This window comes from Aquarana catesbeiana, linkage group LG04 (assembly GCF_042186555.1).
Source record: "Aquarana catesbeiana isolate 2022-GZ linkage group LG04, ASM4218655v1, whole genome shotgun sequence".
Lineage (NCBI taxonomy): Eukaryota > Metazoa > Chordata > Amphibia > Anura > Ranidae > Aquarana > Aquarana catesbeiana.
This window is the reverse complement of record NC_133327.1, coordinates 12,622,766-12,647,586: the sequence shown is the minus strand read 5'-3', so window position 1 is coordinate 12,647,586 and position 24,821 is coordinate 12,622,766. Positions and strand designations below refer to the sequence as shown.

Here is a 24,821-nt window from a genome sequence, read left to right as displayed (position 1 = left end):
ACCATTCTCTGTAAACCCTAGAAATGGTTGTGTGTGAAAATCCCAGTAGATCAGCAGTTTTTGAATTGGTCAGACCAGCCCGTCTGTCACTAGCAACCATACCATATTCAAAGTCACTTAAATCCCCTTTTCTTCCCCATTCTGTTGCTCGGTTTGAACTTCAGCAAGTCGTCTTCACCACGTCTAGATGACTAAATGCATTGAGTTGCTACCATGTGATTGGCTGATTAGCAATTTGTGTTACCAAGGGCGTGACCTACACGACGCCGGAAGTGACACGTGCGCTTCATCGTGGTGGAACCGGAACTAGGAAGTTACTCCGCTCTTTGATTGCTGAGGCGGCGACCGGAGATCCTACGGTGCGGTGCCTGGTGATTTCATTCGGTGGCTGCTTAGTGTATATTGAACATTGTGTGTGTCCCTTTGGCGATGTCAGGGGCCACATTTGAGGCCCCCTTTAGCTCATAAGTTTGCAAACCACTTCCTTACACCCTCATCCCCACCCGGCCCGGCCCACACTATACTTACCTCTGCGGGTGATGAACTGTCAGTGCCCATGCAGTGGTCCAGGGATGTGAAATGCTCTTCTCCCTCTTCTTTCAGTGCAGTGCTTTCCGGACAGATCAGAGTGATTGGTTAGTTTGGCTCAAGTCCATCCTGGAAGAGGGAGAAGAGCTGTGATCTCACATCCTTGGACCACTGCACAAGCTTCATGGATACTGTCAGTGGTTTTGTAGGTTTTGGCTTCATTCACACTTGTGCAACTTGTACACACAAGTCACATGACAAGCCGCACCCCATGTTTTCCAACGAGTACCTTTCATATCTATGTGACTTAAACGTAGTTCATGCTTGGCTCTGAAAAAGGGGGTGCGCCCCCCAAAAACACATCCTCTTGCCAATATAGTGGGGTGTTGGCGCATGTGTATTCTGCACCACATGGCATCTTCTGGTTTACATGCTCTTTTATGCTGCACTTTTGTGAGTATCAATTTCTATCGCGTTTTATGTCTTTACAATAATTTTGGTAATGCACTAGGTGCTTGGGCCTTCCCCGTTTTTGTTCTTTTTGTAGTTTTACATTGTATTCCCCTATCTGAGGAAGGGTGCATTCGCCAAGTATTCGTTGATGTGTTGCCTGTAAAGCCTTATCTCTCTGTGGAGGACCTCTAATGTTGAGCTACTTGTGTTCCAACTTTCATGTGACTTGAGGGCCATAGACCTCAATGCTAACCATCAAAAGTCGCACCTGAATGTTTTACAACTGGTGGTCCATTATTACTGTTCAAAGCCAAAATCGCATCCAAGTCTTGCCTATCCAAAGTTGCATTCCAAATGTGACTGGAGCTTTTAAAGTAAAACTATAGGCAAAACTTTTTTTTTCATTTTGATATATATAGTATATATATATATATATATATATATATATATATATATATATATATATATATATGTAAGTATAGGAGGTTATAACCCCTGTAAGGTTTATTTCTGTCATCCTTGTCCCAGTGAGGAGGTTTACCTTCACTTCCTGTCCAATAGCCAAACAGGAAGTGAGAGGAAATCCCTGCCAATTAAGGGAATCCCTTCACCCCAGGTCACCAGAACTAGTGTCCTCATTGGAAGATTTCCCATCTATTACTTTTCAGTGGACAACCCAAGATTTAAGATTTTTTTTTTTTACTTTCATTGATGGTGAACAGGACAGATAGAGAGGGTGAATCTTCCTAATGGAGGCACAGACCGCAATAAAAACTGACAGGTTGTCAGAAAAGATGAAATCAGACTGAGACAGAAGTACAGTTAAATCACACTTGTTTAATAATAAAAGTAAAAAACAAACGTAGTCAAAACATAGCCAAAGTTCAGTAACCGGAACGGATAGTCAGCCAAGCCAGAAGTCAGGGATCAATATAGTGCAACAGCAAGCAGGATCTGAAGCCAGAAAGGGATGTCAGCAAAGCCAGTCTTTAAACAGGAACGCAGGAGATAGTTTCTTGTGATGTTGACCAAGGCAAAAGGCAGAGCCCCTCTGGACTGGACGGCTTAAGTAGGCAGGACTGACGAACAGGAAATCATCAACAGCTGAGTAACTGTGGAGAGAGATAGGAGCTGGCAATTAGCCAACAGCTCAGCAGCCAGCTCAGAGAAGGAAGGGCTGAGCCCAGCCCTGACACAGGTGTTCTAATCCCTCACTACTCCATCCAAAGCTGATTTCCATGTGGCCATTGAATTTGAGTCATCAGGCATGTTGGATTTTTTTTTTGAAAAACAAACGAATTTCGAATCAATGATGGGAAAATCGTGTGAGACATATAATCAAAAAACAAATACACATGAGCTGTGGCCTGGAAAGAAAAAGAAGATTCCCGGCCATGAAAATTCTTTTCTCTAGCAACTTGGGGTGAAATTGAAGGCTTGGTTGGTCAAATTTCGAAATCGATGGTGGCACCATCGGATCACAAAACGCATAGAATTTCTGATTTTCAAAAGAAATTTTTTTTTTAGAATTTGACCCATGTAGAATCAGGTGTATGATTAATTAATTTTACCAAGCAGGTGCTAATGATCATCAATTTCATATGTAAGTTCGAACGGTAATCAAGAGAGGAGCCTGTACCACTGTACAAGACTGGCTCCCAGTGCTGAAAACAAATGTTTTGATAATTTACTAGGAAAAAATAGTAGATACTTGAGCATCTCTGTGGAATTTAACTCTCATTCCATGTTTGTATTGCAGGAGGGACAGTAGCGTCATTAAAGAAGAAATAAAAGCCTTTCTGGCAAATCGAAGAATATCGCAGGCTGTGGTTGCACAGGTCACAGGTGAGTAGGATGGTCCACATTGATCTCTGTAGGTGCCTCCCCTAAAACCAAGTTTCCGGGGATCTCTTTACCCCAGTAATACACAGTGATAGAAAGCCCAGGCTGGGATTGTTGTGATTGCAGCATTTATTCTTCCCTTTTGTAAAGGAAATTTGTAAGTTCTGTATATAATTGTATTCTATTTTGTATGTATTGCACACTGCCCTCACTGTGCACACGGCACCAATAATGTTTTCATTACATGTTTGTATTCTTTTGAGTCCTGATTAGAATTAGCCTGCCTATGTTACGCCCCTTGTTACCATAAACATTCAATTGTAGTATTAATGTGATACCTACGTAATCATGTGTATAAAAACCTTCAATTGTGTCATAATAAAGCAGAACAGTTATTTGGAAAGATGCCGAGTGTATCTTTTGTGTCTGTTCCCTACTGCAGTAGTTATTAATTTGGAACCACTAATCAATATGAGGGTAGGAGTTGCCTATATACAGTGGGGACGGAAAGTATTCAGACCCCCTTAAATTTTTCACTCTTTGTTATATTGCAGCCATTTGCTAAAATCATTTAAGTTCATGTTTTTTTCCCCTCATTAATGTACACACAGCACCCCATATTGACAGAAAAACACAGAATTGTTGGCATTTTTGCAGATTTATTAAAAAAGAAAAACTGAAATATCACACCCCCTACCTGGAAGTGCTGGGGCATGTACTTAGATATGTGATCCGGTATAGGAGAACCGCTTTGCCTCCGTTTAGCAGCGTTATGCGGTCAGCAAGTGGGTATTCAGTTTACTTTATTAGAATACACTGGACAGCTTACGCAGTTAATGGGGTTTTTGTACTTGAATACAGTTCTGCTTTAACTAGTGGATGGCCTGGACCTAGGGGAGTCAACGTTGGCATCCCAATCTTTTGTGGAACTACAAGTCCCTTGAGGCATTGCAGCAGTCAGTGTTCGATCAGATTACCGCTACCCGTCAGATCCTGTAATGGAAGTGACGTTCCAACCAAAAAATACTTAATGCGCATGCGTTATGCATTCCACGACGCTATGCGTTCCAAACACTTAATAATCTGACGGGTAGTTGTAATCTGATAGAACACCCATGCGGACATCTTACTACACCTAGCTACGTCTTGAATTTGAGTAATTTTAGCAATGAAGTAAGCATATATAAATAAATATAGTATATTGACATCTGTGATGCTGTTTTGATGTTACATTTTGAAAGAAACTGGACGCCAGCAATAGGAAGGTGACGGAGGCCATGTTGGTACACCCAGCACTGCTCAGGGTTTAACTTTTAGACTTTCAAAATGAAACCTCCAAACACCATTAAAGATGTCAATATACTTTATATTCTTTATATACACTCACTCTATTGCTAAAATTACTCTAAAATTCAAGACGTAGCTGGGTGTCGTAAGATGTCTGCTGCCGCTGTTCTATCAGATTACCGCTACCCGTCAGATCATGAAGGGTTTGCAACGCATAGCGCCGTGGAACGCATAGCGCAAGCGCAGTAAGTATTTTTTTGGTCAGAATATCGATTCCGTTACGCCATCTGATGGGTAGCGGTAATCTGATAGAACACCGGCATGACTCCCAGAGGCAGATGCATGATGGGATTTGTAGTTTCATTCGAATGCCAGGGTTGCCTGCCACTTGGTCTGGGCTTTATGCAGTTTATGGCTTTTTTTGGTCTTGTTGTTCAGAGCCTGTTTGTATTTTGCAGGCATCAGTCAGAGCAGGATCTCTCACTGGCTGCTCCAGCAAGGCTCAGATTTAAGCGAGCAGAAGAAAAGAGCTTTCTATCGGTGGTACCAGCTGGAGAAGACGAGTCCTGGTAAAGTACCAATTACTGCATTATTGTTAGAGCTTATTACTGATTCCTCTAAACCCCGGAGGGTGGGATGGAAATTGGTGGAAATTTTATCGTGTTTGCGCTGTCTGAAGAGGATGAGGAGCTTCACTACTACAGCACTTCGGTGGCCGGCTGAGTTGAAGCATCCAGATAACAAGCTCACTCGTAAAGCTGATGTGCATCCTATTGCTAAAATCTAATATAAGCTTTAATATAGTAAAGTGGACTGGAAGGCAAAAAGCAAAGATTTGCTACATTGATAGGGAACAATTTACAGATGCGATGCACATTCACTGCAAAATATACACCAATCGGCCATAACATTATGATCACGGACAGGTAAAGTGAATAGCATTGATTAAATGCAGTGGCATCTAAAAGTGGTTGGGGTATACACTCACTGGCTACTTTTCTAGGCACACCTGTTAAATTGCTTGGTAACGCGAATTGCTAATCAGCCAATCGCATGGCAGCAGCTCAATGCTTTTAGGCATCTAGACGTGGTGAAGACGACTTGCTGAAATTCAAACCGAGCATCAGAAAGTGGATTTAAGTCACTTTGAATGTGGCATGGTTGTTGGTACCAGACGGGCTGGTCTGAGTATTTAAAAAACTACTGATCTACTAGGATTCTCATGCACAACCCTCTCTCGGGTTTACAGAGAATGGTCCTCAAAAGAGAAAATATCCAGTGAGCGGCCGTTGTTTGGAGGAAATTGCCTTGTTGATGTCAGAGGAAAATGGGCAGACTGGTTTGAGATGATAGAAAGGCAACAGTAACTCCAATAACCACTAGCATAACTGGTATGCAGAATACCATCTCTGAACGCGCAACACATCAAACCTTGAAGCAGATGGGCTACAGCAGCAGAAGACCACACCGGGTGCCAACTCCTGTCAGCTAAGAACAGGAAACTGAGGCTACAATTCACACAGGCTCACCAAAGTTGGACAATAGAAGATTGCAAAAACGTTGCCTGGTCTGATGAGTCTCGATTTCAGCTGTGACATTCAGATGGTGGGGTCAGAATTTGACGTAAACAACATGAAAGCATGGATCCATCCTGCCTTGTATCAATGGTTCAGGCTGGTGGTGGTGGTGTGGGGGGGGGGGGGGGGGGGATATTTTCTTGGCACACTTTGGGCCTTTTAGTACCAATTGAGCATCATTTAAACACCACGGCCTACCTGAGTATTGTTGCTGACCATGTCCATCCCTTTTTTGACTACAGTGTACCCATCTTCTGATGGCTCCTTCTAGCAGGATAATGCACCATGTCACAAAGCTCCAATCATCTCACCACTGGTTTCTTGAACATGACAATGAGGTCACTGTACTTCAATGGCCTCCACAGTCACCAGATCTCATCCAATAGAGCACCTTTGGGATGTGGTTCGCACCATGGATGTGCAGCTGACAGATCTGCAGTAATTGTGTGATGCTATCATGTCAATATGGACTAAAATCTCTGAGGAATGTTTCCAACATCTCGTGGAATCTATGCCATGAAGAATGAAGGCAGTTCTGAAGGCAAAAGGGGATCCAACCCGGTATTAGCAAGGTGTACCTAATAAAGGGGCCGGTGAGTCTATATGTGTGACAGCAAGGTGGGTAGGCTTTAACATGCCACGCATGGCAGCTGAGGTTTCTCTGCTGGGAGCACACTCACTGGACATTCCCAGCACAGTGACCTAGCAGCTGGCGGGACCAATCATGTGACCACTATCAGCAAACCCACCCTGAGAAAAACTATGCATGTAGACAAGAAGTGGCTGCAGGGAGGTTGCAAGAGATCAGCAGTACTGTGATGTGCGTTTCTGCGATTAATTGCTTTTCGGTCCAGCAATGAGGAGCATGTAGTCTCCTCTCCACCTGTTTTAACCCTGTAAAGCCTGCAACACTGCCCTGCAACCACGTACATTGTACGTGGTTGCTCTGCTGTCCAATTTACTTGAATGGGTCATGTTCAGCAGCGATACCACCAGCCAAATGCTCCATGCCGAGCTGTTGCCCTGCTGCACTGTGAACACAGGAGGGCAGCCACACGACATGGGCGCATGACATTCAGAGATCATGTTACATTTTCTCAATGGATGCAAAGTGTTCTTTGACTGGACAAGGTGGAGTTCTGGGTGGTGACGTCATGCTCTCTACATTCGTCCAATCAGAGAATGCTTTGCATTAATTTGCAAAATACAAAAAAATTCTTTATATGGTGCCCGTGAGCAGCGAGCGACCTCCTGTGTTCGTAATGCAGCTATGCAGCCAGTTGGAAGCTAGTGAAGATCACTGAAATAGAGGGGGGTAGTAGCGATGCCTACTACAGTGACAGCTTCTACAGTGAATCACAGGTATGGTATATACATAGTAACATTGGTCCCAGCTTGCTAGAAGATAATAATTGGGATAAAATCTTTGGAACAAAGAACCTGGAGTAGAGATGGGTTTGCTTTAAGAGCATATTAAATAAGGGCATTAGCCAGTGCATCCCATTGGGAAATACATTTAAAAGAGCGAACAAAAGTCCTGGGTGGCTTAATGTAATGTAAAATGCATATAAAAGCAAAAGAGAAGGCCTTCAAAAAAAATACAAGGCCGAGGGATCATCATCAGCATTCAAACTTTACAAAGAATGCAACAAGAAATGTAAGGGTCCAATTAGGGCGGCTAAGATAGAACACGGAAGACACATAGCGGAGGAGAGCAAAAAAAAAAAAAAAAAAAAAAATCCCAAGAAATTATTTAAGTATATAAACAGTAAAAGAGGGAAGGCAGAACATATTGGCCCCATAAAGAATGAGGATGGGAATCTGGTTACAAAGAATGGGAAGATAGCAAAGTTATTGAATTTATTCTTCTCCTCAGTCTTCACGACGGAATCGGGGGGGCTTCAGTAATCAAAACTGCAGTGTTTATCCTCATGATACATCACAGGAAGCACCCTCGTGTCTAACAGAGGACAGAATTAGAATTAGACTTGGGTAACTTAACATTAATAAATCACCGGGACCATTGTTCCTAATTTTTACTGACTGTAATGGTACCACCTGATTGTAGAAAAAGCCAAAGTAGCACCAATATATAAAAAAGGGCCAAAATACATCCCTGGGAATTACAGACCAGTTAGCCTAACATCAATAGTATGCAAGCTCTTGGAGGGGATGATAAGGGACTATATACAAGATTTTAGTAATAAGAACGGTATCATTAGCAGTAATCAGCATGGATTCATGAAGAATCGTTCTTGCCAACCCAATCTATTAACCTTCTATGAGGAGTTGAGTTGCCATCTAGATAAAGGAAGGCCCATAGATGTGGTGTATCTGGATTATTCTCTCTGGAGAAGAGACGCTTGAGAGGGGATATGATTTTAATTTACAAATACTGTACTGGTGACCCCACAATAGGGATAAAACTTTTCAGTTGAAGGGAGTTTAACCATTTACGGACTGCCGCACGCCGATATACGTCCTAACTTTGAAGGGGAATATCGTTATGGCAGCAGCTAGCTGCCATAACCCCGGTATCCTCTTCGGCCAGCGGTCCACTTTCCGATAAGAGTGGTCTCTGTGGCGGTTTTGCCGCAAGATCACTTTTATCGGCGGTGGGAGAGGGGCCTGGGAGGCGCTCAGATGTTTCCCCTTGCTGGGTATGGAGATGAGTGAGGGGAAGATGGCCCCCACCCGTCTCCATAACATTGCAGGGCAGAAGCAACGTCGTCACTTCCGCCCATAGCTCTTAAAGGGACATTTTTTTTATTACATTTTAGTGTAAATATGAGATCGGAGGTCTTTTTGACCCCAGATCTCATATTTAAGAGGTCCTGTCATGCTTTTTTTCTATTATCTGTTTACATTCCTTGTAATGGGTATAAAAGTGACACCATTTTTTTTTTTTTTTAAAGAACAGTGTAAAAATAAAAGGTAAAATAAATAAGAAAAAAACGTTTTTTTTTTAAACGTGCCACGTCCCGCCGAGCTCCCGTGCAGAAGCGAACGCATACGTGAGCAGCGCCCGCATATGAAAACGGTGGTCAAACCACACATGTGAGGTATCGCCGCAATCGTTAGAGCGAGAGCAATAATTATAGCACTAGACCTCCTCTGTAACTCAAAACATGCAACCTATAGAATTTTTTAAACATCGCCTATGGAGATTTTTAACCACTTCAATACCAGGCTGACACACATCGCCGCGATGCGCGCCCCCGTATGTTATCCTGCTGGACGCCATATGATGTCCAGTCAGGATAACAAAACCACCGCTCGGCTGTCAATCTGATATAGGCCGGGCGGGAAGTGGTTAAGGGTAAAAGTTTGTCGCCATTCCACGAGCGGGCGCAGTTTTGAAGCGTGACATGTTGGGTATCAATTTACTTGGCGTAACATTATCTTTCACAATATAAAAAAAAAATTGGGCTAACTTTACTGTTGTCTTATTTTTTAATTCAAAAAAGTGTATTTTTTCCAAAAACAGTGTGCTTGTAAGACCGCTGCGCAAATACGGTGTGACAGAAAGTATTGCAACGACCACCATTTTATTCTCTAGGGTGTTAGAAAACAAAAGTATAATGTTTGGGGGTTCTAAGTAATTTTATAGCAAAAAAAAAACAGTTTTTAACTTGTAAACAACAAATCTCAAAAAGAGGCTCGGTCCTTAAGTGGTTAATAAAACACGTGACCACGCATTAAAATTAGAAGAAAAGAGGTTTAACCTTATTCTACGTAGAGGGTTCTTTACTGTAAGAGCGGCAAGGATGTGGAATTCCCTTCCACAGGCGGTGGTCTCAGCGGGGGGCATCGATAGTTTAAAAAAACTATTGGATAAGCACCTGAACGACCACAACATACAGGGATATACAATGTAATACTGACACATAATCACACATAGGTTGGACTTGATAGGCTTGTGTCTTTTTCAACCTCACCTACTATGTAACTGTAAAAATATCCATACTTGCAATTCTTCTTAAAGGTTTAAAAAAATCAGCATGATGAGGTTTGGCTTTATCGGCAACAGGTAAGATCTTGGTACCCAGAGTTCACCTTTAACATAATTCAGTGTATAGATGTATTTTTTGGGAAAAAAGCAAAATGTTTGATGAAGAATACGTTTAGGAAGAAACCCGGCTGCGAGGAAGATTAATTCTCGTTCCAGTCAGTGATCTAGCGATAGAGGAACGCTGTTATTTTTCATCTGCCTTAGGGAGGCCAGGCACCACGTTCTGGGTACATGGAAATCTACTTCTCCGAGTACTTAAACCACTGAGTGGAACCATTTTACACTCCCCTGTCCCTGGAGTAAATTGTAAGGAGTCTCGCACCTCCCCGTCTGTTTCTCGGAAACCCTGGGCCAGGGCTGTGATTTCATCTTGCGCCGTACCTTGTGGGGTTACCAAATCACATTTCCAGCCAATTAGGCAGGCTGATGCTGTGCAGCTCACATAATCACATTGCAATCAGCAGACAGTATAGGGCTGCAGACATCTGTATGCACCTTCTCAATGGAGGGGTCTGTGTGCTCTTATGACAACCTGCGCTGCCACGGTTATGTGACCATAACCCCTTCCTGACCAGGGCTGAGGCCGTAACCCTTTCCAACCGGGGGCTGAAGCCGTAACTCCTTCCCGAATGGGGGCTCAGGCGGCAACCCCTTTCCGACCGGGGGTACCGCCTCATGTTCAAAAGACTCTAAGAAGAAAGCCATAAGAAGTCCCGTTTGCGAGAAGCAATGTTGGAGACAAAGCAAACATGTGGAAGAAGGTGCTCTGGTCAGATGAGACAAAAATTAAATTTTTTGGCCTAAAAGCAAAACGCTATGTGTGCCAGAAGATTTAACACTGCATATCACCCTGATACACCATCCCCACCGTGAAACATGGTGGTGGCAGCATCATGTTGTGGGGTTGCTTTTCTTCAGCAGGGACAGGGAAGCTGGTCAGAGTTGATGGGAAGATGGATGAAGCCAAATGTAAGGCAATCTTAGAAGAAAACCTGAGGTTCACCTTCCAGCAGGACAACGACCCTAAACATACAGCCAGAGCTACAATGGAATGGGTTAGATCAAAGCGTATGAATGTGTTAGAATGGCCCAGTCAAAGTCCTGACCTAAATCCAATTGAGAATCTGTGGCAAGACTTGAAAATTGATGTATAAGTCTTAACAGCGCTCATGGAGAAAGTGTAACATAGTAAAGTGCAAAGTGCTATAAGGCAAATATTCAATGATAAGTAGTAATACAATAAAAATATATGTGTGAGGTGCCAAGTGCTACCACGTTATGTCCTTGATGACGCCCTGGAGGAGGGGCAAAATGTGGCTTCTTCTTTTAAAATATATCATCTTCCCTGGTCCGCATGTTAATCATTTGTTGGAGCTCCTTCGTCCTTGGATCTACCATAGTGACTTCACTAAGCGTTTTTTGACCCCTGGACTGCAAAGCTGAGGGTCTACAGGTTCTGGTGAGTGGGGTTACAAGAGGGGATTTCTTGCTCTTCATTGTGTGTGGTCTCTGAACATTTTCTTTGAAGCCTGCTACTTGAGTTGCCGTTGGAAGCACTTGGCACCTCACACATATATTTTTATTGTATTACTACTTACCATTTTTATTGCATTACTACTTACCATTGAATATTTGCCTCATAGCACTTTGCATTTTACTATGTTAAACTTTCTCCTTGAGCGCTGTTAAGACTTATACATCTCTTTTCAAGGTCTAGTACCTTTGCAACAGCTGCTGTGGTCCTCATCAATTATAATTTTGCACACTATATTTAGTTCTCCATTGGCGCGAGTTTTAGTTTGTTTTATATAAGACTTGAAAATTGCTGTTCCCAGACGCTCTCCATCCAATCTGACAGAGCTTGAGCTATTTTGCAAAGAAGAATGGGCAAAAATGTCACTGTCTAGATGTGCAAAGCTGGTAGAGACATCCCCAAAAAGACTTGCAGCTGTAATTGCAGTGAAAGGAGGTTCTACAAAGTATTGAGTCAGGGAGGCTGAATACAAATGTACGTCACACTTTTCACATATTTATTTGTAAAAAATAAAAAAAAACATTTTATAATTTTTCTTCCACTACACAATTATGTGCCACTTTGTGTTGGTCTATCACATAAAATCCTAATAAAATACTAGGGTTGCACCAATGCCACTTTTTTAAGCCTGGGTACCGATACTTTTTTCAAGTACTTGCCGATATCAATTACCGATACTTTTTTTTTAATGTCATGTGACAGTGGCACTAATATGCAGCACTGATAGGTGGCACTGATGAGGAGGTGTAGACTGTGTCAGTAGTTTTTTATTTTTTTACAATTTATATTTATTTTTATTTTATTTATTTTTTTTCTTTTACAATGCTTGTTTGTTTTTGTTCTTTTTTTGTTTTTGTTTTCGTTTTGTTTTTTATTATTTTTACAATTTAACCTTTTATTCTCTTTTTTTTTTTTTTATCAGCCCTGTGGGGGGGGGGGGGGGGTCTTTGGTGATAGATCAGGGGTCTAAACAGACCCCTGATATCTCCCCTTTGAGGCAGGGAAAAGGACTGAGGACAGAGATTCCCTAGTCCCTTTCTGTGTAGCCTCAGCTGCACTGAAGATGAATAGACAGGAGACAGCGGCTCCTCTCCATTCATAAACTGAGACATCGTAAACACAGTTTACAAAGCTCAGTTGTGAATGGACAGAGTCGGTGATTACTGACTCTGTGCATTCGGAAAAGGAAGGAGCCGGTAAATGACATATACACTGGCTCCTTCCTCCGCTCTCCATCCTGACAGATCTGGGAGGGGGGAAGGGGGACCGGAGGAGGACCCAGTAAGCCATTAATTTAGGCCACGGCTTTGCGGCCTACCGAGCACTCGCGGAGGGCGGCTGAAAATTTATGGCGCGGCTTTTGCGGCCTACCGACCAGAAGACGTGTGGGGCACCCTAGAGCGGGCGGTGAGGCCGTCGCTTTCCGTTGTGGGCATCCACCCTCCTTCCTCGGCTCTAGCCTGGTCTGCGGACTTGTGCACTCGTGGCGCGCAGCCTATTAGGCCGTGGCCTGCTAGTCCGCACGGCCACGCTGGACGCCTTCTTCCAGGGGGACGGTGCTGTTGGGGGCTCTGAGGGCGACCCCTTTTTTGGGGGTTTTTTGAGTGGGCCCTCCGTGGGCGCCCCCTGTGAGGAGCCTCAGCCAGTGCCTCCCGTGAGTGGCCTCAGCAAGTGCCCCCCCGTGAAGGGCCCAGTGGTGCCCCCTGTGCGGAGCATCCTTAGGCGCCCCCTGTGCAGGGTCTCAGCCAGTGCCCCAGTGAGGGGTTTCCATAGGCACCCCTTGTGCAGGGTCTCAACCAGTGCCCCCTGTGAGGGCTCCAATGGTGCCTCTGGGGGGGGGGTGTATCAGTAGGCACCCCAGTTGGGGGTCTCGGCCGGTGCCGCTTGTGAGAAGCCTTGGTCAGCGCCCCCTGTGCGGGGCCTCGGTTGACGTCCCCCATGTGGGCCCTCGGTGATGCCCCTGTGCGGGGCCTAAGGCGCCGGAGGTTTCAGTCGGCGGCCCCCCTGTGTTCTTTGCGTTTTCACAGGTGACACTTAGGCATATAGGCTAGTAAATTACGCCCTCATCGGTCTCGACTGATCCTATGTCTGGCTCTGCTGTCATGGATGTGGCCCACCTTGCAGGGTTGGTGGCCACACTCCCTGTCCTGTCAGTGAGGTTGTTCCTCCACAACTGCAGTGGCGCACAAGAAGGTGCTGGTTGTCCCTTATTACATCTGTGCAGGAAACTTTAAAGATGGAGGATGCAGCTGTGGCCCCATAAACTGTCTCGCACGGCAAAAACGTTCCCTTCTCCCTCCTGTTTTGGAATATTTGTTCATATAGACTGGGAGTGTCCAAAGCGTCCCTTTGTGGTTCCAAAGACGCTCTGCTGTCAGGTACCCCTTGTGGGGTCCCTCTTTAAAGAGTGGACTGTTCCACCAGTAGTGGATCCCCCTATCTCTAGGTTGTGCAAGGCGACCATGATTCTGGTAGAGGAGACTCCGGCTTTTAAGGATCCGGCTGACATACCTGGAGGGGGAGCAGATTCCTTCTGCTTTCGCTGAGTTGGCAGACCAGTTGGTCTGGGGGCTGCAGTTTGTATGCGATGCCTCTTGGACCCGTTTCCCTTTGTTGCTAAGCTCTCTGTTTCAGTCTGCGGACTGGTCTTCTTAAAAATCTCTGACTGGGTTACCATTTCAAGGCACGGTCTGTTTGGGGCTACCCTGGATGACATCGTTACGAGTCTCACAGGAGGGAAGTGTACATGTCTTCCACAGTCTGAAATGGGGAAAAGGGCCTCGTAGCGGATGCGGTCCTTCTTCTCGGTACACAATGGACCTGGTCTGGCGAGCAGAGAGCGGGGCTCCCTAGACCCATGGACAAGGCTCCTTCAGCATGAAGGCATGCCCTCACCTATGTCCTAGTGTTTCGGCCTTGAACTCGAAAAGGGTTTTTTCCTCCCAATTGGTGTCTGTCACCGGACTGTTGGAAGTTCTCCTTGGGGCTGTGCGAAGCTGTGTTGCTTCAGGGTGTGCTTGTCCCAGTTCCAGTGGTTACAGAATGTCAGATTGGAGTCCATCCTCATGGTGGTGGCGTCCCTTCATCATGGGGACTTTTGAGCTTCTGTCGACATCACGGGTGCTGATTACGCACTCCAATGTGTGCCCAATACCAGTGTGCAAAGGAGTGTTTGCTTTGGGCGAATAAATCACCACAAACGTTGGGTGTCCTTAATGAGTGGATGTTGCTGCATTATGTACAATTGTTCGTTTTTTACATTTTAGAATGTGGTACCTTGAGACTGTACATGTTTTTAAAGGGTGCTTTGACTGAAAAAAGGTTGAGAAGCGCTAGTATAAATTATTGTTATTCTTATTTTTTTTAAATGATTAATATTATGGTACTTATTATTATTATTATCATTATTATTATTATCTTTATTATTGTAATTTGTTTCTCTGCATTACATCCACTAGAAGCCCTAGTTTATGAATATACTAGAGCACCCTAATTTTATTTATTTTTTTAAAGCTGCCCAAATAATGAGGACACACGTTTTAAAGACCGCTACATTCTTAAGTGTATTAAAAATGATTTTTTTTTTTTTTTTTTCATGTTTCAGGTGCAACGCTAAGTATGAGACCAGCTCCCATTCCTATAGATGACACAGAGTGGAGGCAAACCCCACCCCCTGTCACCGCTACCTCCGGTACATTCAGGTTACGACGGGGCAGCCGGTTCACCTGGAGGAAAGAGTGCCTGGCTGTCATGGAAAGGTATGGCACGGTTCAGTAAAACTTCTATTCCTGGTGTATGAGCCATGAGTTAAATTGCCAGCCACAGGAGGATTATACACTACTAGGCCAAACTGAAGGCCAGCCTCTAGGAGCCATAACCCCTCTTTTTACTTTCCTGATGAGCTTCTCTTGTCATCAAGGAGAATGGACAACTTTTTTTTTCTTAACCCTTTCATGCTAACCATATGCAAATATGCGGCCCCACTGCACCAGGCTTTTTTTCTGTGGGCCGCATATTTTCGTATCTCCCTGGGAGAGCAGAGACGGCGGTCTCACCGAGAGCCCTGGCCCCCCGTTGTAACGATCAAGACCTGGAAAGCCCGATTTCAGGTCGCCTGATCGCTGTGATAGCCTCTGATTGGCTTCCACAGTGATCTGTCACTGTGAGGGCTGCCACCCGTGTTTTCTCTCTCTGTGAATGGATGAGACATAAACATTGTATGTTTCTCTGTCCTTGCAGAGATAGGCCCCTTTCACAGGGGCGCTCTGATCAGGTCAGCCTGTCAATTTTTCAGATGGATCTGATCAGACGCTCCATGCACCTCCTATGGAGAGACATGTTCGCTGACATCCGCCAATATCCGATGCTGTCCATATAATACAGACGGATGGAAACCCTATTTTACGTCCGGAGAATCAGATCAGATGAAAACAGACAAGGCAGTCCGTTTTCATCTGATCTCCCTAGAGGACAGCAGGGCTTTGACAGGTCCGTCTCCGCACAGGGATCAGCAGATCGATCCCTGCTGAGCAAAGCAGAGTCCGTACACGGACAAGACCGTGTGAAAGGGCCCATAGAAAAAAAAAGTGTAGAAAAAAAACCCCAAAAAATTACCCAAATCAAGGTTTGATCTAGGTCAGCCCCAGGGTTAGCGTTTGGGTCAAGGTCGGGGTCAAAGGTCATGGTCAGTATTTTTTTGGACAGGATCTTTATTTTTTTTTATTTAGTGTCCGCATGTTTTAGGTAGGATTAAAAAAAAAAAAAAAAAAAATGCGCTCTATTATTTCAGGGCTGTACAGACAACAACATACATATACTGTATGTGGTATTGCTGCGGTCGTCAGGAGCAGGAGAATTTATTTTAGGTTGTTCTTTGGTTAACAGTTATGGTAGTAGCGAGAAATATACAGTTAAATTTAAAAAAAAAAAAAATTAACAATTTTAGGCCAGTTTTCCTTAAATAATAATGAATAAAAAAAAATCTGGAGGTATCCATTACCATTTATTACCAAATGAAAGCCTAATTTGTTCTGAAAAAAAAAAAAAAAAACAAGGTATATTCTACCTGGATGCACAAAGTAGTTTTGATATGTAGTAGATGTTTTAGATAGTAGTGATGATATGTACGGTTTTACTTACACATGTCAAAGTTGCAAAATTGGGCTTAGGCATGAAGATTTGTTTTACCCTTAGGCACGAAGGGGTTAAGCTCCACTGTTCATGTCTTTATGAGCTCCATGTTTGGTTGTGTTGGTCTCTGATTTACCATTGCTTGGGTTTGTCTGCCCCCCTGTTTTTAAGCTGCTTGGGGATGTCACATGGTACGTGAAACACTGTGTTACTCAATAAACTATAAATAAAACTGGATTTTTGTACTTTGCCCTGGTTCACACTGGTGCAATTTGTCTTGCAATTTGACAGCTCAAAATCACATGACAAGTTGCTTCCCATTGTTGGTGTTCTTTCATAAAGTGCAACCGAAGTGACGTTCTGTTGCGGCCATCTTGGTACACCTGCACTGGTCCTACAGTCTGAAGTTGCAAAACGGACATCTTTTTACACCCACCGAAGACTTGCATTTCACAATTATTTTTACCAGTAAACTGAGCTTATATCATGAAATACAGGATTTTTAAATCCGTCAAGCTGTTTTGATGTTGAATCCTAAAAGCAGCGATGTTCTGTCAGATTAGCAAACATGTGAGATCAGCAGGCTTGCTGCTGCATTTAAAATATAACATCAGAACAGTGTCATGGATTTCAAAATACTGTATTTCACGATATAAGCTCAGTTTACTGGTAAAAATAAGTGTGAAATGCAAGACTTCAGTGGGTGTAAAAAGATGTCCGCTTTCTGACTGTAGGCGAGTGCACCAAGATGGCCACGACAGACCGTCACTTTCGTTGCATTTTCTGATGGATAGTGGCTTTCTGACAAAACACCGGCACTACACTACATTTTGGGATTTTATTGCGACCTGCATAGACTTCTGTTAAGCCGCAGTGACATCTGAGCTTTGAAACCGCACTGACCTGCGGCTTTGAAATCAAGCTGGAGTAGCGCAGTTTCAAAGCAGCACTGGTGTAAACTAAGGCTTAATGTAAAATGCTTTTCTTGGGGTCATAGGAAGAACACGGCTCCCTTTCCAAATCCGAGGGACGGATGGTCCCCAGCAATCTTTGACTCTCGGAGGCCCAGGTGCGACGGTATGACGTCACATCTGAGCCGGCGGAAATAAACAATGCCGGGGACTAGGCAGGAAAACCTGAGATCGTGAATTTTTTTTTTTTTTATCTCAGCCTTTTCTGCCTAGAGACACGTGGGGTCTTATAGACCCCACATCTCTCCATAAAGAGGACCTGTTGCGCACTATTCCTATTACAAGGGATGTTTACATTCCTTGTAATAGGAATAAAAGTGATCAAACAAAAAATGTTTGAAGGGAAACTGTAAAAAAATAAATAAATAAAATAAAAAAATTAAAGCGCCTCCCACATGCTCGCATGCAAAAGAGAATGCATACGTACGTCGCGCCCGCATATGTAAACAACGTTCAAATCACGCATGTGAGGTATCATAGCGAACGTTGGAGCGAGAGCAATAATTCTAGCTCAAGGCCTCCTCTGTAATTGTAAACAGGTAACCTGTAAAAAAATTTACACCGCTGCCTATGGAGATTTGTAAGTACCAAAAGTTTGGCGCCATTCCATGAACGTGTGTAATTTTAAAGCGTGACATGTGGGGTATCTATTTAGATTATGCGAAAAAAATTGTGATAACTTTACTCTTTCCCCCCCCAAAAAAAAGCTTTTGAAAAATTGCTGCGCAAAGACCGTGTGACATAAAAAGTTGCAACGACCACCATTTGATTCCCTAGGGTCTCTGCTAAAATAAACATATATAATGTTTGGGGGGTTCTGAGTAATTTTCGGGAAAAAAAATGATTTTTACATGTAGTAGTGAAGTGTCAGAATTGGCTTGGGCGTGAAGTGGTTAAGAATCATACTAGGTGGATGCAGCATTGATCCGATGCTGCACCTGTCCCCCGGGGCTTCTAACACTGAGAACCGAGTGATTAAACACCGCTGATTGCTCGGTTCTGACAGCTCCCTGAGCCAGGGAGCTGCTGATTGTCAGTCACCGGCTTTCTGCTCCGTTCCCTCCACGCTCACTGGAGCGCTGGGTTGTGGAAGGGGCAGGAGCAGCCAGATCAGGATCTCAGCAGAAAGCTGAGAGGCTGAGCCGGTTGCAGGTCCAGACGTGTGAGCGGATCCCGACATCATTGTCACATTCTTGCCCGAGCCTGGATGGGCTCTGTGACGTCAGAGGAAAAGCATTTGAAAACATTGATCTTGGTGTTTTTGAATGCTTTTAAGGGCAGAGGAAGGATTTGAGGGGGTCTTATAGACCACAGATGTCTCCATAAAGAGTACCTGTCACATGCCTATTGCTGTCACAAGGATGACAGAATGCTGACAGAAATAAAAGTGATCAAAAAGTAAAAGCAACAGTGTAAAAATAAAATAAATTAATAATTAATTTTTTTTTTTTTTTTAAAGTGCCCCTGTACCCTGGTGCTCGTGCGTACATGTCAGTCCCGCATGCACAAAAACAGTGATTGTCCCACAAATGTGAACGTCAGATCATGGCCAGTACCTCTAGCATTGGACCTCCTATGTAAATCGAAAGTGGTAACCTGTAAAGGCTTTTAAACGGTCGCCTAGTGATAGTAAAATATATGTCGTCAATCTCTGTTGCACAGGCACGCGCAATTTTAAAAATGTATATGTTCGCTATCTATTTACTCAGCGTAACATCGTCGCCTATATTTTACCAAAAATGGGTTATGTATTGTGTTTTTATGCATTAAAATTCAAATAAAAATATAAATACAAATACCGTGTGCCATTAAAAAAAATTGCAACACCCACCAATTTATTTTTTAGGGCCTCTGCTTTAAAAAAAAAAAAAAATATTTGGAGGTATGAAGTAATTTTCTAGCAAAAAATACTGATTGTTACATGTAAACAATAAGTGGCAGAAAAGGCCTGGACTGGAAGTGGTTATCCGGGATAAATGATATAACAAGGACCCATTTGTTAGTATTTGGAACCATGAGTTATCACAGCGCAGTGAGAGTATGTTTGGGCGCACACGGGAGGTTTTTTTTTTTTTGTGCTAGACTGTACTATCACACCTGTGTTTTGTGATAGACTGTACACCTGTGTTTGCCTGTAATTAATCACTAGACATTGCTACACATGTATGTGCATTGTGGTATGCTACACGCCATTGATCCCTGTTTGTAGACGTCACTAGCAATAAATAGCTGGGGGGGCAATGATCACACCTGCTCCCAGCCTGACTCAGTGGCGGGCATTAATCACTTTGCCATATTTACTCATTAGGTATGCTCGCCTTGCTGTCTGCATAGATGTGTTGTACATTGTGCCTTACCGTGCCTCGCTCATCACATACCTGCCCAAAATGACTGAAAAACAGCCGGGTCTCTTATAGCTAAAGGCATTTATTTCGGCAGTTCTTTAGCAAGGATGTTAATCACATTCCCTCCCATACAGAATAGAATCTACAAATCTGTATGTCAACAAAATTCATAATTTATGAAGCACATTTACAAAACCTGAATTTCACACCAACGTTTTAGTAAATCATTTAGATTATATGTAATGAAAGCTAATGTTCTGCTTATATTTAGCCTTGCCTGGTTCCTCCCTCCCCTCTCATCAACACACTAATGACATTTATTACCCACTTGCTTACCGGGCACTTTTACCCTCTTCCTGCCCAGGCCAGTTTTCAGCACTGTCACACTTTGAATGACAATTGTGCGGTCATACAACACTGTACACCTATGACATTTTTATATTTTTTTTTCCACATAAATAGAGCGTTTTTTTGGTGGTATTTAAACACGACTGTTTTTTTTTTTTGCTACATAAACGAAAAAAAGACCAAAAATTTTGAAAAAAACTAAACTTTTTCATAGTTTGTTTTAAACTTTTGCAAACAGGTAATTTTTCTCCTTCACTGATGTGCGCTGATGAGACTGCACTAATGGGCATTTATGGGCACTGATAGGCTGCGCTGTTGGGCACTGAGGAGGAGGCACTGAGAAGACGGCAATGATAGGTGGCACTGGTAGGCGGCACTCATAGGTGATACTGATGAAGAGGCACTGATGGGCGCTGATTGGCAGCACTGTTGGGACTGCACTGTGAATCAGAACACTTATAATCAGTGCCCTAATTATCAGTGTACATGTCCCTTGTAGAGAAACCGGTTATGGGCTCTCTTCTCCCCTTCTAATGCTGTCAGCATGAGGAAAGGAGTGCCGATAACCGGCTTCTGCTTACATCCGTGATCAGCTGTGATTGGACACATCTGATCACGTGGTAAAGAGCCACTGATTGACCTCAATCTGTGATCAGCAGTGTCCGGAGGAACCTCCGGGCGTGATCATGGGAGGCCGTCATATGAACAAGCCAGCCGCACTGTAGCCGTCATTCGGCTATAGAGCAGTCGGCAATTGGTTATATAAAACCTTTTCATTTTCATTATATGCCTTATGTCAATAAAGAGGTTGTAAACCTTCGTGTTTTTACACCTTAATGCATCCTGGCAGTGAGCGCCCCCCCCCCCCCCGTTTTACTTACCTGAGCCCTGGAACTTGACCCAGCAGGGACACGCTGTCTCTCTGCCCGTGGTTCTCGGCTCTTGATTGGATAGATTGATAGCAGCGAAGCCATTGGGTCCCGCTATCAATCAAATCCAATGTCACGGGGGGCGGGGACGAGTCATATATTCGGCGGCTATGGATGCCAAATGCTGGACTCGGGAGCGCACCCGCAGGGTAGCCCCCTCGGGAGAGCGCTTCTCCTAGGTGGTTATCTGATGTGGGCAGGAGCCACGAGAGCTGCCTGGGGAACCCCAGAAGAGGATGTTCGGGGCCACTCTGTGCAGCTCATTTTGCACAGAGTGGCCCCGAACAACCTCTTCTGGGGTCCCCCGGCAGCTCTCGCGGCTCCTCCCCACATCAGTTAACCACCTAAAACGAGCTGCACAGTGGATATAAGTATATGATTGTTGTTTAAAAACAAACAAAACGCGAACCCTTACAATCACTTTAAGGACTCTTATGCAATGCAGGTAGAGCATAGCTGGTGGGAGGGGCAAGCAGGGTGCTGTACATAGTTTCCTGAAAATAGAAAGCTGTGTTAACTTGCACATGTGATGCTGATCGTCCATGTTTAAAAGGGGTGAGCCAGGAACAGTAAGGCTGAGGAGGAAAGGACTAGATCCCTGGTGCCCAACACACGGACCCGCTGGCTATCTAGGTGCGGCCCACAGACCAATGATCCACTAGTCAGATTGCACAGTGGCAGTGAGGTGCTAGGCGCTGGAACGCGGTTTGTGTTCCAGCCCCCAACACTGAAAAAAAGGCAAGCAAACTCCTGGCCCAGGGAGAAAGAGAGAGCGGTGCAGGAGTGTGTGATGGGTAAGTGATCAACAATGGGGCGAAGTTAACACTTTCACTTCCATGACCACCAATATGGGGGGGGGTTAACTTTCACTGCCATGATCATCAGTGCACAGGGGGAGAAGGTTAACTATTACTGCCTTGACCACCAATACAGGGTGGATTGGGGGGATGGTTAGCACCTTTTTACTGCCATGACTATCAATACAGAGGGGGTGGGAACAGGGCAGCCATCAGAAATTTTGGGGCTCCACCACCAACATTCCCCAGGACTTGTCCACTGGCCGTCCCACCGAATCCGATAGCTTCATATATTCAACAAGGAGACATCTCCATATATTCAGCAAAGAGACGGCCCGGTCTAGCAGAGACATCCCCATATATTCAACAAAGAGACATCCCCATCCAACAAAGACAGTCCCATGTATTTAGCAAAGAATCAGCCCAATCCAGCAGTCACATCCCCATATATTCAGCAGAGAGATGTCTCAATCCAGCAGAGACATCCCCATATATCCGGCAAAGAGACATCCCCATATATCCGGCAAAGAGACATCCCCATATATCCGGCAAAGAGACATCCCCATATATCCGGCAAAGAGACATCCCCAGATATCCGGCAAAGAAACATCCCCAGATATCTGGCAAAGAGACATCCCCAGATATCCGGCAAAGAGACATCCCCAGATATCTGGCAAAGAGACATTCCAAAGGGGCCGGGCCCCTTGGGATGCCCAGACCCCCTACATGTGTATGGGCTGTCCCCCCTGATGGCGGCCCTAGATGGGTTAAATTGCAGGAGGGATAATGGGGGGTAACTTTAACCGCAACAACGACCAATGTGGTGGTGGTGGGGGTGGTGATTAGGGGTTAACTTTCACTGCCCCTGACTATCAGTGCAGGGTGGGTGGGGTTAACCTTCACTGCCACTAACCGACTGGAAATGTCAGGGCTGCACTTGAGACCCTCTCTAATTTTTCAGTTACCCACCACTGGACTAGATGATGCTGGACATCCTCCAGCCAGGAAATTAGGTGGGCTTTATCTGACTTGCTGAAGCTTCTAATACACATTATAATAAGCTCACAGTGTGCAGTGAAATCGGAGTAACATGTATTTAATTTATTTTGTTTACAAAGGAGGAAACTGTGCAAGATTGATGAGACAGCTAGAGGTCAGATTTAATTAAATTATAATCTAGGTTCCCTTTAAAGGGTCAGAACCCTCCCCAAACAGTTTAAATCGTTAGTGGATATCTGCAGGAAGAGCAGAATATTCCTCACAATGGGTGCTTGTTGCCGGTGGTCCTGGAACTAGGAGGTAGAACTACAAAAGTCTCTGAGGCCATTGGTGATCCAGCCTGTCAACACCCTTGCGTGAATGCATTAACTTTTTTAGGATGTATAAATATGGGAAAATAGATATTTGCTACACAACTAAGGTAATTTAACTGGGTTTTCCCATGTTACTAATATCTCTAGTCTTGGATGTAAACTGCACCAGGGTGAGCACTTTCTTCTGAAGATTTATGCTATCAATAATTTTCTGATTGGTTTATCCCCTCCTGCCGTCTCCTATTGATTGTTGCCATTCCAGAAGCCTCAGATGCTGTTTTTCAGCTTTGCATGTACTGTGGACGGGGGCCAAGTGTCTGCTATAATAATATTATACCTTGATCTTAAAGTTGCTGGATCCAATTTAGCTGTGCATACATTGCGGCATAGCTGATATGGAGATAACTCATTCTTGACAGACCTCAAATGCACCCGAGGAGGATAGAGCAGCCTCCTATGTCCAGGGTGCTTTCCTTTTTTCCTCAATATACGATTGGTTTTTCGTAATAGGGTACTTTAAATGCGATCTGATGTGAAGAGGTTGTATAGAGGAAGTGCGGAAAACAAAATATTGGCGAACAACAAAGGGCCAGTTTAATGTCCTTCAGACTTTAGGGGGGCTGGACTGTGGCCAGTGGGAGTGGAAAATGTCCTGCCAGTCAGTGGGAGGAATTGTGCAACATTGTTGTTATCACTGGAAGAATAGTGCCCAATTGTTGTCAGTGGGAGGAATTGTGCACTTTTGTAGGTGTCAGTGGGAAGAATAGTGGCCTATCGTTGGTATCAATGCAAGGAAATGTGCCCCATCATTGGTGTCAGTGGGAGAATTTGTGCCCTTTTTGATGGTGTCAGTGGGAGGAATAATGCCCCATTGTTAAAGCGATAGGAATTATGCTCCACAGTTGGTGTTGGTGAATGGAATAGTGCCCCAAGTGCCAGATGAAGCCAAGCAAAGGGCCTCATCCGGACCCCAGACCGCAGTTTGGAGACCGCTGGTCTATAGAAGCCTCAATACTTTAGGTATTGTTGTTCTCAGACCTTGTTTTAATGGGCTTTGAGCGTTTGTTGATTGGCATATGCAGCATGCTTTTCCACTTGCATTTGACATCTGTTTGAGATATGCCTGAGATCATTCAGAGTTTGACAGGTACCTCAGACCTGCTCTTGACCTCCTTCTGACCTACATATTACCTCCTACATCAGCCCTTTTCAAGCTAATTTTGCTTTCACATTGGTTTGTATGGAGCGAGAAGCAGTTCTTTCAATATGGGCCCTTATTCGTTAATCTTTTTCTTTCTTTTTTTTTTTTTTTTTAAATCTTCCAGTGATGAAACCTCCTCACCATTGTTTCTGACCCTTTTCTTACCCACTTTGGAGTTTTGGGTATTCTTTTGGGTGTTCTCAGTCCTACTTTTGTATTCAGCCTGATTGGGGAAAAAAAAGTAAATTTTCAACAGGGATTGAGGATCCTGCTAGCGTTTGCTATGTGAGTGGAGAAGACCTCGGAACAATCAAAGATCTTGTCACCAAAGTCCCTGAGAGTCCAAATACATTGTTGCATGGTTGACTCTAGCTTTTACAAAAAAAAAAGTAAGCGATTTGCTGGGCCGACTCTTCGAGGTGACCAAAGAGGGACCAGGATCTTCCTGAGAACAATGAGCAAGGAGAGATCTACCCACTGAAGAAAGTCTTCAGAGTACAAATACAGTACTCTGCGTTTAACGACTTACCTGTTTAACGACCACTCAAACTTAC

The 24,821-nt window shown here is 44.2% G+C and overlaps 1 protein-coding gene across 7 annotated transcripts in view; it reads left to right on the top strand.

The window, feature by feature from the left end:
- HMBOX1 (homeobox containing 1) overlaps positions 1-24,821 on the top strand; it is a 213,199-nt gene that overhangs the window by 167,122 nt on the left and 21,256 nt on the right. For all 7 annotated transcript variants that reach the window (XM_073624841.1, XM_073624840.1, XM_073624839.1 and 4 more), the window contains exons 4-6: positions 2,741-2,826; positions 4,569-4,679; positions 14,838-14,991. In XM_073624841.1, coding sequence (XP_073480942.1) covers positions 2,741-2,826; positions 4,569-4,679; positions 14,838-14,991 — 351 coding nt within the window. The remainder of the gene's footprint in view (positions 1-2,740; positions 2,827-4,568; positions 4,680-14,837; positions 14,992-24,821) is intronic.